General features: G+C 38.3%; 1 protein-coding gene across 1 annotated transcript in view; it reads left to right on the top strand.

The window, feature by feature from the left end:
- LOC122638027 (retinal homeobox protein Rx1-like) overlaps positions 1–17,323 on the top strand; it is a 40,689-nt gene that overhangs the window by 16,430 nt on the left and 6,936 nt on the right. Inside the window, exon 2 of the mRNA XM_043830633.1 lies at positions 409–641. Within this exon, the coding sequence (XP_043686568.1) occupies positions 409–641 (233 nt within the window). The remainder of the gene's footprint in view (positions 1–408; positions 642–17,323) is intronic.

Genomic DNA, 17,323 nt, shown 5'->3' with positions numbered 1-17,323 from the left:
TTTTTTGTTTGACGAATCGAAGAATAGAAGAAAAATTCAGTGAAATCGATTCAATTACGTTTCATAAAATTTGCGTTTCATTAATCCGTCCGATTAGAAATTATTTAACAGATGTATCTGTTAGCGATTATTTTCATTGATTTATTTATTTTTTTAAAGCACGAACGTTAAGTATATCTGTGCATCGTAGAAAATAAAAATTCATTGATTAGATCCGAATGACGTCGAGAAGTAACAGAGTCCATGGTGATCGTAACTACCATTATCATGTTCGCATAATAGAGGTAATAGCTTGGTTGCCGGTGGATAAATCGATGACCATTACCAACCCCATTAGCCGTAACGACCGTTTCCTCGAAGGTCCCTAGCGCGTTTCTGACCGGCACGACGTGCCGCTTGCGTTTCCAGGTGAGAACAGCTGCAACTCAACTGGCGGTGGTAGCGACGAGGAACTTGGTGCGGGTTGCGGGGACGACATTAACGGGAATGGAGGAAAGAAGAAGCATCGTCGTAACAGAACGACCTTCACCACTTACCAGCTGCACGAACTTGAGAGAGCATTCGAAAAATCTCACTACCCTGACGTCTATTCCAGGGAGGAACTTGCTATGAAAGTCAATCTTCCTGAAGTTCGCGTTCAGGTGAGCAACAAATTCAAATTGAACTTTTGTTCTTTTCTTTTTCTTCTTTTCTCTTTCTATTTTTTCTTTTTTTTTTTTTTTTTTTTGTTTCTTTTAATTAAGTTATTATCTTTTTTTTTCCGCGTTCACGTAAATATGTATATAAATTTAATTACTCTACCTCATACGTTAATATAAGACGATACGCGCAAAATTAATTGTTACCTCACACATCCGAGGGTATAATCATTTTTAACGTAACGACTAATCAGTATTCGATCTTGACAATAATTTTTACTGAATACAACGTATCGTTATATCATCGGAAATTGATCCTTGGATGGAAGATCTAACAATATAATATTGTCTCGGAAAGACAAAATATACAACATATATCCACGTATTAAAATTAATCGTTCATAGAGATTTCGAATGACGTTTATTTAAAAATACAATGAATTAAGTGAAATTTGATCTAATCGTTGAAATTATTCTGTTTTGAATAAATTTGATATTAATGTAATCATAACGAGAGGATTAAAGAGAGAGAGAGAGAGAGAGAGAAGAAAAGAAAGAAAGAAAGAAAAAAAGAGACAGACAGAAAGACAAACAGAAATAGATTCTTTATGATCGATGAACGATACGATTTATCGTTCCCACTTTGGAATTCGATGTGGTACGAACTAGTCGTGGCTGCTAGCCAACGGTAGAGGCTTTAATGGCAGCGTTTCCGTGCAAACAATCGGAACGGCAATCGCCGCCCAACGGCCGACGTTCACCGCCCAGCGTATTAAACTAAATTAAATTAATTATGTGCGTGACAGCGATAAAAGCACGCAGTCGCATGCGACGACGCATCGATTAGGTTTCTCTCTCTCCCAGGGGCACGTTTTCCCATACTCGTGCCAAACTTTACTCGTCTATAGGTATAATAACCTGCACGTTCGTTCCTGCCTACTAACACCGACACCTGCCTTTTATAATTCTTCAAAGGAGAGATTGATTTTCCTTTACTTTATTTTACTCTACTTTACTTTACTTTACTTTACTTTACTTTACTTTACTTTACTTTACTTTACTTTACTTTACTTTACTTTACTTTATTTTACTTTACTTTATTTTATTTTTTTCATTTTTTTTTTTTTTTTATCTTTTTTATTTTATTTTTTTCCTTTCGTTCATCATTGCAATCTTTCCTTCTTTTTTCTTTTATTTTATTTTTTTTCTTTTTTTTTTTTTTTTTTCTTTTTAACCAACCGCCACGATCATCAATAATGCATTCCGCATACATATCGATCTTTACACACGATATCCCTCATATTATTTTATTTTACGTCGAGATTAAATATTACGAACGAATGGAATTATTCCACATTTGTACGACATAAGTAATTATCTATTCATCGATTTGAATAATACGAAAGAAAGGAAATGCATATGTGTGTACGTAGATAGATTGTGAAATAATTTTTTGAAAGTGGGTAATTTGTCGACGTGTATTTGTTAGAAAACGTACAAATAATAATCGACATCAGTAATGATATTTTTTTTATATTAAGAAAGATTCAATGTTACGTACCGTGGTATATATAAAAAGAGATGAAAAAAAATATATATATATATATATATACATATATTAATTATATATATGTGTAATATGAAACGTAAAACAATTTCGGAAGAAATTCTAATGGCGATCGTGTTTGTTCGTTACAAAACGTATAAATAATAATCGACGCATTAACGGTAATGATGATTTTTAATATTAAGAAAAATTAAATTGAATGTAGTACCCATATATCGTAATATAAAATAAAGGTGAATGATATAAACGCTTTTCATTCGTTCGGGGTAATAAAATGAAATTTATTGTTTCGACCCAATCGATTACGAGTTCGTTCCGAAACTGTACGCGCCCGTAACTTCGACGATTAACAAATCATCGCGATAAATGATGCAGTTTCGACGAGGTAATTGCTCGTCCTCCGATCCCACCCACAAACACCAATACACCTATACATATATGGAGGCTCGCACACACCCTTGTTTTTTTTTTATCGTTTAACAATGCGAAATAGATTTTTACTTTGATATTCATCAACATATCCGGACATGGGTTACAATCGCGTTGCTATGAACGAACTTATTAACAATTATTTCAATTAAAATCTTGATAACTAGAGAGATAGGAAGAGGGAGAGGGAACGAGAGACAATGTACGCAATATTATTCGATAATAAAAATGATATTATATGTGTGTATATGTATATGTACAATAGTTATATCTATTTATATATCGAACGATGGTAATAATCATTCGACGTGCCTCATTCTTTCGAGCTTATCGTTTCCACTTGATAATAGAAAGTATAAAGAAAGATTATTAAATATTATCCTCACGAACGTTAACTCCCGTTGATCATAGTTGAACAGTTTAATAGACGATCCATATAGCGTATTAGCATGTTAGCATTAGACGAATAGTAGATATACCTGCTCGTTGCTCGCTCGATTATTGTTCAGCAAACATAGATATAAATATATATATATATATATATATATATATATATATGTATGTATGTATATATATTTATGTATACATACGTGAACAAACTTCTATCATGAAATGGACACGCGAGTAAAATAGTGGCATCTATTACGAGTTTACTTTTCGATCGCGATCTCAACGTTTTAGTATATCTAAATCGTCGTTTATCGTGAATAAAACGTCAAGCTCTCGTATAAAATGAAAAAAAAAGAAAGGAAGGAAGAAAGGAAGGAAGGAAGGAAGGAAGGAAGGAAAGAAGAAAGAAAGAAAGTAGGAAAGAGAGAAAGGAAAAGAAAAAAAGAAAAGAGAAAAAAGAACTGGGTAGGACACCATAAAGCTTACTCGCCTGCTAGGAAAATGATGGCGCTCCGATCTCGATCGAAGGTATCTCTGGCAGAAAATGTAGCGGATCACGCAAGCGTATTTTTTACCGCTCTACGAATCGTGATCGAATATTATGCGCTCATACATATTATGTACGTTGAAACCGTTTATTAAAAATTTCCTGCTGCGTGTCCTCGACGATTAAAAACAGACTCGAACGTTTTCGAACTTAAACCGAGACTGTGAATAGATTATATATATATATATACACATATTTGTGTATGTGTGTGTATATGTCTGGAATAATACTAGTAACGAGAATATTATCGAAAGAAAAAAAAAAATGAAAGAAAGAAATAAATTTAGGAATTAGAACGAATTGATTAGAAAGGAGATAAACGGATAGATAAAGAATTAGATATAAAGATAGATAATTATCATGTCTCGATAAAGATCCAAATAATTCAGTGAGATTATCTCGTTATTCAAAGCAAGCCAATTTCAAAGCTAGCGTTTCGTATTTCGCGAGATCGGATAAAACAACGCGTTTTAATTAACTTCACCGCCCTCCCTGTTCCTTCCGCCTCGCGGAATTGAGAAAAGAGAACGGAAAGCTTAACGGGAACGTTTAAGAACGGCTATACGAACTCTCTCTCTCTCTCTTTCTCTCTCTTTATTTCTCTCTTTCTTTCTCTCTCTTTCTTTCTCTCTCTTTCTCTTTCTCTCTAAAAAAACAGTAGCATCAAACGAGAGGAAAGGTCGTTCTCTCTCTCTCTCTCTTCCTCTCTCTCTCTTTCTCTTTCTCTCTCTGTTTCTCCGTAAAGGCAAAGGACGACGGAGGCGTCGTTCTCCGACTAGAGAATCGCAATTAAAAATTTAAATTACGTTTAAAACCCACCGACTACCATCGTGCCGTTCTCTCTTTCCAACCAGACCGCACCATTTTTTCCAATTCGAAAGGACAGATGGAAGGAGAAAAAAAAGAGAACCACTCTCTCTCTCTCTCTCTCTCTCTCTCTCTCTCTCTCTTTTATTCTTATCACTTCCCCTTTTTCTACATTTTCCATCATACTAAAGAATCGTATCAAAAAGAAGAAGAAGAAGAAGAAGAAAAGAAAGAAGAAGAGGAGGAGGAGAAGAAGCAGAAGGCGGAAGATGAAGGGGTGCCCCTAAGGTACACCTAATCGCATAATCCTATTAGAGGAGAACAGACAAGCCGGTTGAATCTCTCTCTCTCTCTCTCTCTCTCTCTCTCTCTCTTTTTTTCATTTTCTCTTTCTCTCTTATGAAGAGTCTCGCGAACGCACCTCGTTCGGCTTCGTTTTTAATTGATAGCGCACGCCAATCCTATCTGTCGGATTTATTAGGCCGACGAGATGGTTCGTGCCACGCATGAGAGAGAAATAGAAAAACAGGGAGAGAAAGAGACAGATAGAAAGAAACAGAGAGAGAGAGAGAGAGAGAGAGAGAGAGAGAGAAGGGATGATATATAGGCGATGACGAAGGGCGGGAAACGATGCTTTTATTGGCCGGACCGTAGAGTTTCCACCCAGGATAAAACCGAGAAGAGGTAGAGGAGTATGAGGAAGTAAAAGAGAGACAGAAAAAGAGAGAGAGAGAGAGAGAGAGAGAGAGAGAGAGAGAGAGAGAGAAGATAGTTGGGTACCGAGGGCTCGCTCGGTGGTCGGCGGTCTGATTGCGAGCGGGAAAACGCTGCCCGTTTCCCCAGATTTTCATGGTGCTCGCTTTTCTATACGCTTTTACCTGGTCATTTAGCTGGACCTCTCTCTACATGTTGGAGAAAGAGAGAAAGAGAAAGAGAGAGAGTGAGAGTGAGAGTGAGTGTCAGGCCACGGAGATTAACACTGTTTTCTCGCCATAATTAGGAAGTTTATTGGATGTGTCGTTACTTGGAAAGTTTGTATCAACTCAACACTTACAATTATATATATATATATATATATGTGTGTGTGTGTGTAATAATGTGAACATATGTATATAGATATATAAAGATCGAAAATTTTGTCTTGATTTATTCGAAACGATTATTAATCGGATATGAGACGCGCGATAATAAATTTCATTGTTTCTTTCTTTTATTCTTTCTTCTTTCTGATTTTTTATTGTTATATATATTTTTTGTTTCTTTTAATTAGAGAATCATCGATCGTAAAAGATAAAATATACGAACGATAAATTATAAGAATTTCAAATGATAGGTAATAAACGTAAGTTCGTTATCGTCGAAGAATATATCCACTGTCGTGAAATTGTCAGGGTAACATTTAAGCAGTTACCGTGGCTATTTTACGAATTGAAATGAAGAACGAGGAACGCGATATTTATCTGGAAAATCTCAGGTATAGAAAGAGTAAAGGTTGGACTATTCGTATTCTATATATGTTTATATACATCCATACATATATATATACATATATATATATATATACAAATGTATACGTGTGCGTCTATATAACGTTTCCGGGTTGCAACCACAGAAGAGTGGAATCGACAACGGTGGAATCTAGCGAGGCAGGCGGAAAAAAGCGGGCAGATTGATTTTTCGCGGTAGGCCAACTAATTTGGAATCGAGGGAGACGGGTGAATGACCAATGTTCGATGGCTCTGGCCGTCGGACGATTGCCAATTGGAAAAATACTCCAATTCGATTACAATTTTTTTCGATGGCCGCACACAACGGCGCGGAAGAATTTAAAATCGTTCTTCGAATCTCTCTCTCTCTCCCTCTCTCTCTCTCTCTCTCTCTCTCTCTCTCTCTCTCTCTGTTTCTATGAAAAGCTTTCTATGTACGTATATGCAATATACGAGAGGAAGAGAGAGAGAGAGAGAGAGAGGTAGAGAGAAACAGTAGAGATAAAACGAAAAAAAGGAAAAGATCGATAAAACCGTTACGCGTCCCGCAATTCGTTTCTGAAATATTTCAAAAGAGAGATTAAACGTTAATTCGCTTGGTGTTCCATTTTATTCGCGAAACATTTTTATATTCTTTTCAATAAATATGAACTTCGATTTCTTATACATACATACATACATATATATATATATATATATATATATATATATATATATATATATGTTTATATATATACATATCTATATGTGGATACGTATAGATATGTATAGATACATTACCGAAAATTCTAGACGAGACTTTTCTGTTCTTCATTTGCTATCTCATTTTCTTTTCTTTTTCTTTCATTCCTCCTAAGAGAAAAGACCAGTATATCGCGTCGAATATATCTCGTAACTTTGACGTTACTTTCCCAATGATATTTTTATTTAGATTCGATTCATCGTGTCCGTGTAAAAAAAAAAAAAAAAGATTAAAACAAAGAAAAATAAGAAAAAAAAAAAAGAAAAAGGAAAAGAAAGGAAAAAGTAGTAAAGTACTTGCTGAGATCGAAGGATTCGCACGACGAGGAATAATAACGAGCAGACTTTTATAGGTCGTAGTGAGAGAATGTAAATCGCACGCAAGAACTAATTTCGCAGCCGTTATCGAATTATCGCCGGTTCGCGAGCTACATTTACATCGGGAGGTGCATTAAATGTTACGCGACAGTCATGGCGGGATAGTTACGCGATGTACATACATTAATTACGTTACATTCGTTTAATCGTTCCAACCCGCAACGTAGTTGCACGAATAGATGTATGGATCCATGGATATGTGGATACATACATGCGCGCGTGTATGTGTGTGTGTGTGTGTGTGTGTGTGTGTGTGTGTGTGTGTGTGTGTGTGTGTACGAGTAAGTCTATGAGAGTCGGGTGATAGCACACACGCGCGCGTACACACACATAATACGTAAGCGGCTTAACGATGGAGATTGATCACGCGCGAGTTCGTTAATTAGTCGACAATCATAACGATTTTCCTAAAAGGGGACGAACTATTTAACTTCTAACGCTTTCGAAAATTTCTAATATTATCAATTGAATTAGAGTCCGTTCGTTTAAATCGAATATTTCGATTTTACCTTCCAGTTTTAATAGATTCCAATCGAAAATGGTTACGGTTAATGATCAAACGGTTAACTTAGAAATGTATTTACGTCGATCGCAAACTGTCAAATGAAACGTCGGCCGTTTGGCTTCTTGCCATCGATACGATAAAACACTAATACCTATCTATTTCAATTATTTTCTATTCGATCCATTTTTAGAATTAATTACTTATCCGTTCTATATTAAGAAAATCTTTTTTTAATCGACGACAATTAATCGGGAAACCATTTAGATAAATAACTTCGATCATATCCCGCGAATCGATCCAAGAAGATCTTTTCTAACGTCGTAGCGTGAGAACGATTTAAATTTCCCGCTTCTGAGAGAAAACATATTTCTTAAACTCTTTTCAAAGCACTTTCGCGTTGTTAACCGAGTCACGAAACATCCGAAATTGCGTGCACGTTTAATTAATTTTCAAAGTTTTGCGGAAACACGAGGCGAAGAGAGAAAAAATAAAAAAGAAAAACATAAAAATGAGGTGACGCTAAGAGCTCGTGTAATACATTAATAAGGGTTACATTTTTCAATCGTAAAATCGTTTCTTTAAAATCGAGAACGACCGTAGGATATGTTTTCATTTTTCTCGTAATTATAAATAGAATAGTACTTAATTATAAATAGAATGAAATAGAAGAGAAATTTCTCGAATATTTTTTCTTCCTTTCTTTTTTATTTTTTATTCTTTTTTTTTGTTACACACACACATATACATACATACATACATACATACATACATACATATATATATATATATATATATATATATATAAAACGAATAAGTACCTATCCACATACACGAAAGGAGGAAAACAAGCAATCGATGTTATAGTAGTAGCAAGCGTCAGGCATCCAGTTCGGCGGAGCGTTTAATTCGACTTTATTAGGGGAGTTAAATCGTGATCGTTAACGTCGACACGGTGCCGGGACACGAATCGCAGGTGACCGGTAAGGGTAAAATTATCTATAGGGTGTCAAATCAAACGTAACCATGACTACGATTCAAAAATTTCCTTTTTTTTTTTCTTTTTTTTTTCTTTCTTTTCTTCTTCTTCTTTTTCTTCTTCAAACTTTTATTCTCCGTCAGAGCGAAGTCAAGCGAGGAGAAAATAAAAAAAAAAAAAAGAAGGAGAAAAGACCTTCCTTTATTTTTTGTTTTTCAAATTTCGCAAATTGATCGTAAGAAAGAAATTTTATATGATACGAATACTGCGATAATTCGATTTGGTTGGGGAGAAGAGGAAAAAAAAAGAAAAAAGAAGAAAGAAGTGAAAAGAAAAAAAAAATTGATTCCCTTGGTTCAAAACGTGGTAGAATCAAACGTCAGCCCTCTCTTTCTCCTTCTCTTTCTCTCTTCGCGTTCACCCTTCGATAGCCGTGGTCAACGGACCGAGGACCATAAGCTTCGCGTCGTAATATTAATACCCATAGGTGACACCATAAAGTCGTTTAATGCGACATTCAGTGAGAACTCTTGCAACAGGCACTTTTCTCTCTCTCTCTCTCTCTCTCTCTCTCTCTCTCTGTCTCTCCCCCTCTCTCTTCTTCGTAGTTGACACACTATATAAATCAAAATAATAGTCCGAGGAACGATACGATTATATTATATCATAACAACAAATCGACAAATATATCAACGTTACATTACGACGTTATAATATTCAATTCTTTATCGAGACAAAAGTGTTGCGTTCTCAAACGAATCCTAAACAATCTTCTTTTCACGATGATCGCTTGTAAAATTATCTTTCTCCGAAGAATAAAAAAGAAAGAAATAAAAAAAGAAATGAGATACGAAAGAAAAAAAGAAAGGAATGGAACAAACGAAATCGTTAAAAAAAAAAAAAACAAAAAAGAAAAAAAAAGAAAATGTAACGCAACGCTCTAAAACATTTACGTGGACATTGAAAAATGATTCTGTCATCGTAAATCGTAATAGTCTCGTCATTTTGTAGGAACGAACGAACGAACGAACGAACGAACGAACGAGTGAGGGTAAGAGTGAGTGAGAAGTATATGAGAGAAAGAGAGAGAGAGAGAGAGAGAGAGAGAGAGAGGATGTTAGTCACTCTCGCGAATAAAAGAGCTGGTTCGATATCCGTAAGGAAAAGGTGGTGCTTGGGAATACAAATGTTATTACAGGAGAAGACCTGTGATCTTCCTCGTGCGAATGGTCTTTCACTTTACTCTCACCCCTCTCTATTTCTCCCTCTCTTTCTACCTCTCCCTCTCTCTCTTCCTCTTCCTCTTTCTCACTCTCTCTTTCTAACACCTTAGAAGATCGTTTTTCTTGTGGGTGCGATGTTTCCAAGCGGAAAATAAGATAATGGCAGGCTAGACGTGAGATGACGAGAGAAAATGGGGCGGCGAGAAATAGCAAAGATCGTGGGAGCTTGGACACCTGCGAAACGAGAGAGAGAGAGAGAGAGAGAGAGAGAGAGAGAGAGAGAGAGAGAGAGAGAGTAAGAGAATACGAAGGGTGGCAAGGAAAGAAAAAAAATAAAGCGTGTCTCGAGACACACCGTAGTCCGCGCAAAAAAAGAAGAGAGGGGGACGTGTTAGAGAGGGTGGGAGGTGGTAGGGAGAGTAAAGATAGCTAACCCGGAAATAGTCCCTCAATCGAAAAGGGAAAGGATCTTTTCGCAGTTTCTTTTATAACGAGTCGATAGACCGTTGATAATCGAGTCATCGTTTTTTACAAAGACCGAAACAACGACACCGAATCGATATCAAAATCTAAATAGTAATAAGTTAAAAAGACGTCACATTTTATACACGATCGTTTTATAAACATATATATATATATATATGGATATCTTTTCATAATTACGTTTGAAATTTGGAAGATCGCCATGTTGACGTCAATAGAAACGAGTAGAATATTTGACAAGATCGTTCGTTTCTTCTTCTTTTTCTTTTTCTTTTTATCGACAATCGGGATCGAGATATCATCTCGCGAATAGACAGAAATCGAAGCCAGAAGGGTTCTTCACTAAACCGTCGAGACCTTCGATGAACCCCCTTGGAAAAGGCGTTTAGAGATGGAAGAGGTAGGTGTAGGTAGGTAGGTAGGTAGGTAGGTAGGTAGGTAGGTAGGTAGGTAGGTAGGTAGGTAGGTAGGTAGGTAGAGAAAAGGGGTAGGGATGGGGTGGAACGGGTTAGAAGGTAGAGGGTGGAATGAGTATAGGGGCAAAGGGCGGTAGGTAGGAGGAAGCGGAAGGCGTCCTTCGATCCTCTACGGACCGCGCGAGCATGCGGAGAGGGTAAACTCTCTCTCTTGCAGCGCCGTCTAACGAGTATTATAATTACTGTCGCGTAACTCAATATTGCCCCCTCGATATGCTAAACTCCCGCGGAATATAGTGTTAATAGGCGTGGAATGGCGCGGGACAACACCCCGCTTCTATTAATTGCACTTCACCCTAAATGCAAATTGTTCGAAATTGAGCGAGGGCTCCCCGAATATTTGGAAACTCCATTACGGGCCAGTGTTCCGTCCTTTCGTCGTCTCGTTCATCTCTGCGTATATATACGTGTGTATATACGTACGTACGTATGTACGTGTGCGTTCGTGCGTGTGCGCGCGTGCACGCGCCTGCGCTAAGTTTTAAAGTAAGAGTATGAGAGAGAGAGAGAGAGAGAGAGAGAGAGAGAGAGTAAGAGAGAAGTGAAGAGAGAAAGGGTGCCTTCGAGGGAAGCAAACGCAAGAATCAAACCGCTCGGTGGAAATTCCTGAAAGACTGTTTCCCGCGCGTAAGGAGAATTTCGAGAAGCCAAATTACGTTTGCCAACGTTGGTCTTTAGAAACTTAGTTAGTTGTACCGAGAAATCATTAATAACGTTTATCGATCGACGACGGGTTTTTGTTTGAGATGGTGTTATTGACGTTTGATAAAAAGATAAAAAAAGAAGAGAGAGAGAGAGAGAGAGAGAGAGAGAGAGAGAGAGAAAGGAAAATCGTAGAAATTTATTTCTAATTATCTTTCTTTTCTTTTTTCTTTTAATCGCATTTCTTAAAAGAAAAAGTTTATTAGAAAAGGCAACTAGATCCACGAAAAAAAGAAAAGAAAAGAAAAGAAAAGAAAAGAAAAGGAAAGGAAAGAAAAGAGAAGAAAAGAGAAGGATAGGATAGGATAGAAAAGAAAGAATAGAAAAGAAAAGGAAAGAAAAAGTCCATCCTGTTTCGTGAAGACGCGTACGAAAGATTAGCTGTCCGAAGGTTCTGAGGTCTGTGGCTCAATTAAGCACTCCGTTTAGCCGCTCGAGTAAAAAGGGTTGGAGAGACCCTCGCGTTGCTCCCTCGAGCATCAATCATGTCGAAGCAACCCTTTTCCCGAGGGCGGTTTTGCTCCTCGCATTGAGACGAAGTGTTGTGCTCAAACACAAAAACACTTCATTTGGCAGATTAGCTGTTAAACACCGAGGGCAGGGACGCGTGTCTTCGACTATGACGACCTAGACGACGTAGACGACGACTACGGAAACGAGAGATCGAGAGATCGAAAGAGAGAGTGTGAGAGAGAGAGAAAGAGAGAGAGAGAGAGAAGAAAAATGGAGTCATTCGACAAACAACGAACTTAATAATCTTGAAACAAGTTGAAAAGTTTTGATCGTTTCAAAACGAACGACGATAATTATAATTCTCCCTTCTCTCTCTCTCTCTCTTTCTCTTTTTTTTCTAATGACAAAGCCAATAATAATGGTATCACAAATTAGACGATCTTGAAGAGAACTTTCCAACAAAACGCCGGCGTATCGATTTCCTATGTAGGAACTTAACACGATGGACCTAAATTAGAAAATTTTTCCCACGAATGGTGAAGCATACATTGAGCAACTTCGTTCATATCAAAGTAGGAAAGAGAGAGAGAGAAAGGGAAAGAGAAAGAGAAAGAGAAAGAGAAAGAGAAAGAGAAAGATTCCGCAGCACGATGTAGGACACACGCGGTACCGTACCGGTAAGCGGAGGGCACATGTACACATATGCCTGCTCGTTTTAATATTCCATCTAATGTTATGAAACCTTTGTCGGCGTACGGTCCTGAGGCCAGCAATTAACAATTAGCTGGCGGTCCTTGTAATCAAATTACGAAGGCCATTGTCGGGCTCAGGTACAAACGTATTCAGTTCCACCGCTTTTGCCCTCCTCCCTTTGCACGTTCTGTGCCACACACCACCCGCCACATCATCCCTCTCTCTCTATCTCTCTCCCTCTCCATTGCTTCTCTAACCCTCCCCCCCTTACGTACCACCCCGTCATCCCACAGAACATATCGCACACACACGTACATCACCCCCCACCGCCCTACTCTCTTCATTGGCTCGACTCTTTTTTCCACGGCGCTCTAAGATCGAATTTCTTGCCGCTACCGGGCTGAGTATATGCATCTCTTTCTCTCTCTCTCTCTCTCTCTCTCTTTCCCTTAACAGTGTACTCTGCCGACAGACGTATATAGATGCAAAATGCAACGATGAAGAAGGGATCCCTTACAAAGGCAGAACTCGAGAAGAGCGACGACTAGCTTCTTCTTCTTCTTCTTCTTCTTCTTCTTTTTTGGTGTCTCTCTCTCTCTCTCTCTCTCTCTCTCTCTCTCTCTCTCTCTCTCTCTTCTGTCTCTATCTATCTTTCTTTCTCTATGTACTTCTTTCTTTTTCTCTCTTTCTTTCTCTCTACATGTATACAAGGATGAATGTCACTTGGTGAAAATATATCCGTTTCAAGAGTTCTCGAGATCTCTACTTTCGAGCCGCCAGGTATTATCCCTCTTGCGATCCATATGGATTAGTAACGTTACTCTCTTTCTTTCTTTCTAACCTTCTTTCACTTTTTACTAGAATTTCTCAAAATTATTCTCTCTTTCTCTCTCCCTCTCTATGACAATGGGAAAGACGCGAGCGATATCTATTTATCTAAGTACGCGTAGAAAGTTAACAAATCGTCTGTTGAAATTGGAGAGAAAAATATATATTTCTATGGGATCAGAGTAAAGATAGATATTTATATACCTATGTACACACACACACATATATATATATCTGATAAAATAATAAGTAATAAAACTCCGATCGTTCTGTCGTCGTATCTCGAGAAATAGCAAGAGAGAAAGAGAGAGAGAGAGAGAGAGAGAGAGAGAGAGAGAGAGAGAGAGAGAGAGAGAGATGGTAGTCCCTTTGAAAATTGCGCGAGTTATTAATTTTCCTAGTCCGTTCGATTAAACCCATTCGATTGCGAAGGCGAGGTTCGTTTGATCGAGATATCGTGCGACGCGGTCCTTTAACGAGTAACCGATGTCAAACGCAGTAAGGGACGTCGAGAAGAGAGAAAGAGAGAGAGAGAGAAAGAGAGAGAGAGAGAAAGAGAGAGAGAGAGCAAGCAAGCAACAGAGACAGAGACAGACACAGAACGGAGAGAGAAAGAGAGAGAATGAGAGAAGGAGGAAGGGGTCCCAATGCTCGTTCGCGAGGGAATACACCGAATTCGAGATATATCCGGCACAAGCAACTATTAATTTGGTTCCCAGGAACGACGTAGGGAGAAGAAGAGACTGGGTGGGGTGAGTAAACGTGACCGACGAAAGTGGTATGAAGATATACGGAAGGATAAAGAGAGAAAGAGAGCAAGAGTAAAATGAGAGAAAGAGACGAAGGAAAAAAAAGAGGACAAGGAGAGAAAAAAGAAAAAAAGAATGCAAGGCTGGGTGGGTGGTAAAGTGTAAGGGGTAGGGGGGTCCAGGATATACGAAAGCCTTCGGGGCAACGGATTACTGTCTACGGCGCCTAGTTGCTTCTCTCTTTCTCGCGACGAACATACGAGAGAACGAAAAGCTCCAGGACTCGTCTATGTACTGTTGGCCTCTCCTGCGTGGCCCCGTGAAGTTAATAATCATCAAAAGTCACGGTGTTTGTCGAGGGCGGTCGCCCTTTGTGCATCCATGCGTGCTCCTGACGCTAATATGACTCCGGCTTCGGCTTTATTACGAGTTATTAGAGTTATTACTACATAGAACGAACGACGAACGATCGAAAGGGGATTTTAACGGCGGTCTTCTTAATTTTTCTTCTTTTTCAACGATATCATCCATCTTGATTTTTCACGATGCTCGGTCGATATCACGATTGATAAGAGGTACGACGATGGACTTAGGACAAGATAAATCGAATAACAAATGTAAAAGAAACAAAAAAATAAGGAGAGAGAGAGAGAGAGAGAGAGAGAGAATAAGGAACCAAGCTGCAAACACATATTGCATTCTAAATAGCTTCCTAGACAAAGGACGCATTCAATCGTAGCCGATTCCGTCGTCGTTGGATTAACGGGTGAACATATATATATATATATATATATATATATATATATATATTTACCATAGATTGTACGAACGTTGATGTGTATGTATTTCGGGGACTCTCGCGAGACAATGAATACGCGCTTGTCAAAATACACGAGAGGCCATAAGGCTAATTTGCCGAATTTCGAAACGCTGCCTCATTCACGCGACCAACCACCCCCACGAATTTCGACCCTTCTTGTCGTCTCTCACCTCAACCAAGGGTGATGGAGATCGGAGGAGATTGTTTTTTCTTTTTTTTTTCTTTTTTTTTCCTTTTTTGTTTTATGTGTACTTCACGACCGCATTGTGGTCACGCTCCTTTTCGTGGTGACAAACGTCAAACGACGATGAGGATGATTCTTTTATTTCTTCTCGTTTAGAAATGAAAATGATTTGTCAAATTAATTGAGAAAAAGAGATTCGCCAAAATGAGTACATATATATATATATATATATATACATTTTTGTTCTTCTTCGTCCAGAGACACGTACGATCCTTCGTTCATATCCTTGTTCGATGTATAGCAGTCACCGTTTAGTCACATTGTAAAAGTGAAATCGCCTCGTGTTTGGGATGTTATTTGTAGCACATTAGTATTGTATCGAAGTACTGCAGGGCGTTGGAGTGTTTAAGGGCGATTACACGCAACGACAGGGGTGGCTTTATTGGAGGAGGTTGCCAGTGATTCTCATCCGAGTGTTAACATCATTCCGAATATACTACAACAAGATTTATCTTTTAAACGTAAAGATTAATTTCAACGCTTATATATTTCGTTTTTTCGAAGAATACAAGATATTACCGGTGTCGGAAAATTTCCAAACTAAACACGTAAAACGTAGATCGATCGCCATTACGCCATTCGCTTGGTTGTTTCTCTAACGATAATCGGACGTCTCATGGATTGGACCATAGGAAATCGATTTAGCTCCTGAAGTTTGATGCAACGCAAATCAAGTTCGAATTAGCCGCAGTGCGGATAGATTCCTGCTGGTCTCTCTCTCTCTCTCTCTCTCTCTCTCTCTCTCTCTCTCTTGTTGAAAGACGAGAATCGGTGATTCTTGAAGGAGGAATGAGAACGACTGCTTAGGATTGAATTTGTCCGACAGTTTGACATGGCACACGGGTCAGAGGGGTGAAGGGTAAAATAGTATAGACTAGAGGAAGAGAGGACAGAGAGGTGGGAAAGGGGGAAAGGAGGGGGAGAGAAAGAGAGAGAGAGAGGGGGAACATAAAAAGCACGGCGAATAATAGACTCCAACCCTCTCCAAACATCTCCCTTCTCTCCGCTATGCGAGCCACGGTCATGGGTGCCCTGGACCGGAATCTAGGCTTATATTCGAAACGTGTGCCGCCCTTTTCCTTACTTCTCCGACCCCTCTTCTATCCAGTACTCTTCTCTAGTAATAGATCAACGATAGTCCTTTGATAGACTTGTAATACATCCGAAAGAAAAATAACCCTGTGTTCGACATTTTGTTTCTCATCGTGAACGATCTCTACCCTCGTTCCATCCACTTATAATTCGTTCCCACAAAGCTGTAAATTTCATTTTGGTATTTATTAAGAACATTCTAAATATCATTGTATTTATTAAGAAAATTCTTCGTTTAGCAATCGAATAACTTTTGGAAAATTAAATGATTATTTTACACCGTGCGGTGATGGGAATATCGTTAAAAATCGAAATCCTTCAGACAATCAAAAAAAAAAAAAAAAAAGAAAAGAAAAAAAAAATAAAGAAAGAAATAAATAAAAGGAAAGAAAAAAGATGTCTAGGAATAGCTCAGTCGGTTTTGTCTGCCTGAAGACCGATATCGAAATGGATACTATTTATAACTTAAGTGAAAATAAGTAACCCTTTTTTTTTATTCTCAAGTAAGTATTATAAATACTTACCCACTTACGTACCTACCTACCGTAAAGATACGTAGTCTTGTTGAACGAACAATGAACGAAATCTGTTAATACTTTGGGATGTCAACAATGAGTCCGTTCTAGCGTGACTACCTCGAATACCTTTTTACTGGCGCTAATCCGAATTCGACGAGTGGTTGCCACCGAAACATAAAGAGATCGTTCTCCTGGAAGAATATCTGCCTGTAAAGGAGACAACGATCAGATGTGACGAGTGAAGAGGAGGGGATAAATAGATATGTCTTTCTCTCTCTTTCTCTCTCTCTCTCTCTCTCTCTATATATATATATATATATATATATATATATATATATACGTGTATATACATGTACGCACAGCTACGCACGCATATTCACATGGAAAAAAAATAAAAAGGAAAAAAAAAAAATATAAAAAGATGGTGGAAAAGTGATTTTTTGACGCGATATCGGCGCCATTGTTGCGTCGAGTGCTCGTCACCGTATGTCACGAGGAAGAACATCAGCGAAAGCTGTTACGCAGCCGCCGGAACGACGTTAACGTCGATACTTTGTCGCTAACAACCTTCTCTCTC

This window comes from Vespula pensylvanica, chromosome 2 (assembly GCF_014466175.1).
Source record: "Vespula pensylvanica isolate Volc-1 chromosome 2, ASM1446617v1, whole genome shotgun sequence".
NCBI classification, from domain to species: domain Eukaryota; kingdom Metazoa; phylum Arthropoda; class Insecta; order Hymenoptera; family Vespidae; genus Vespula; species Vespula pensylvanica.
Note: the sequence above shows the minus strand (reverse complement) of the source record. Positions and strands in the feature narration are given on the sequence as shown.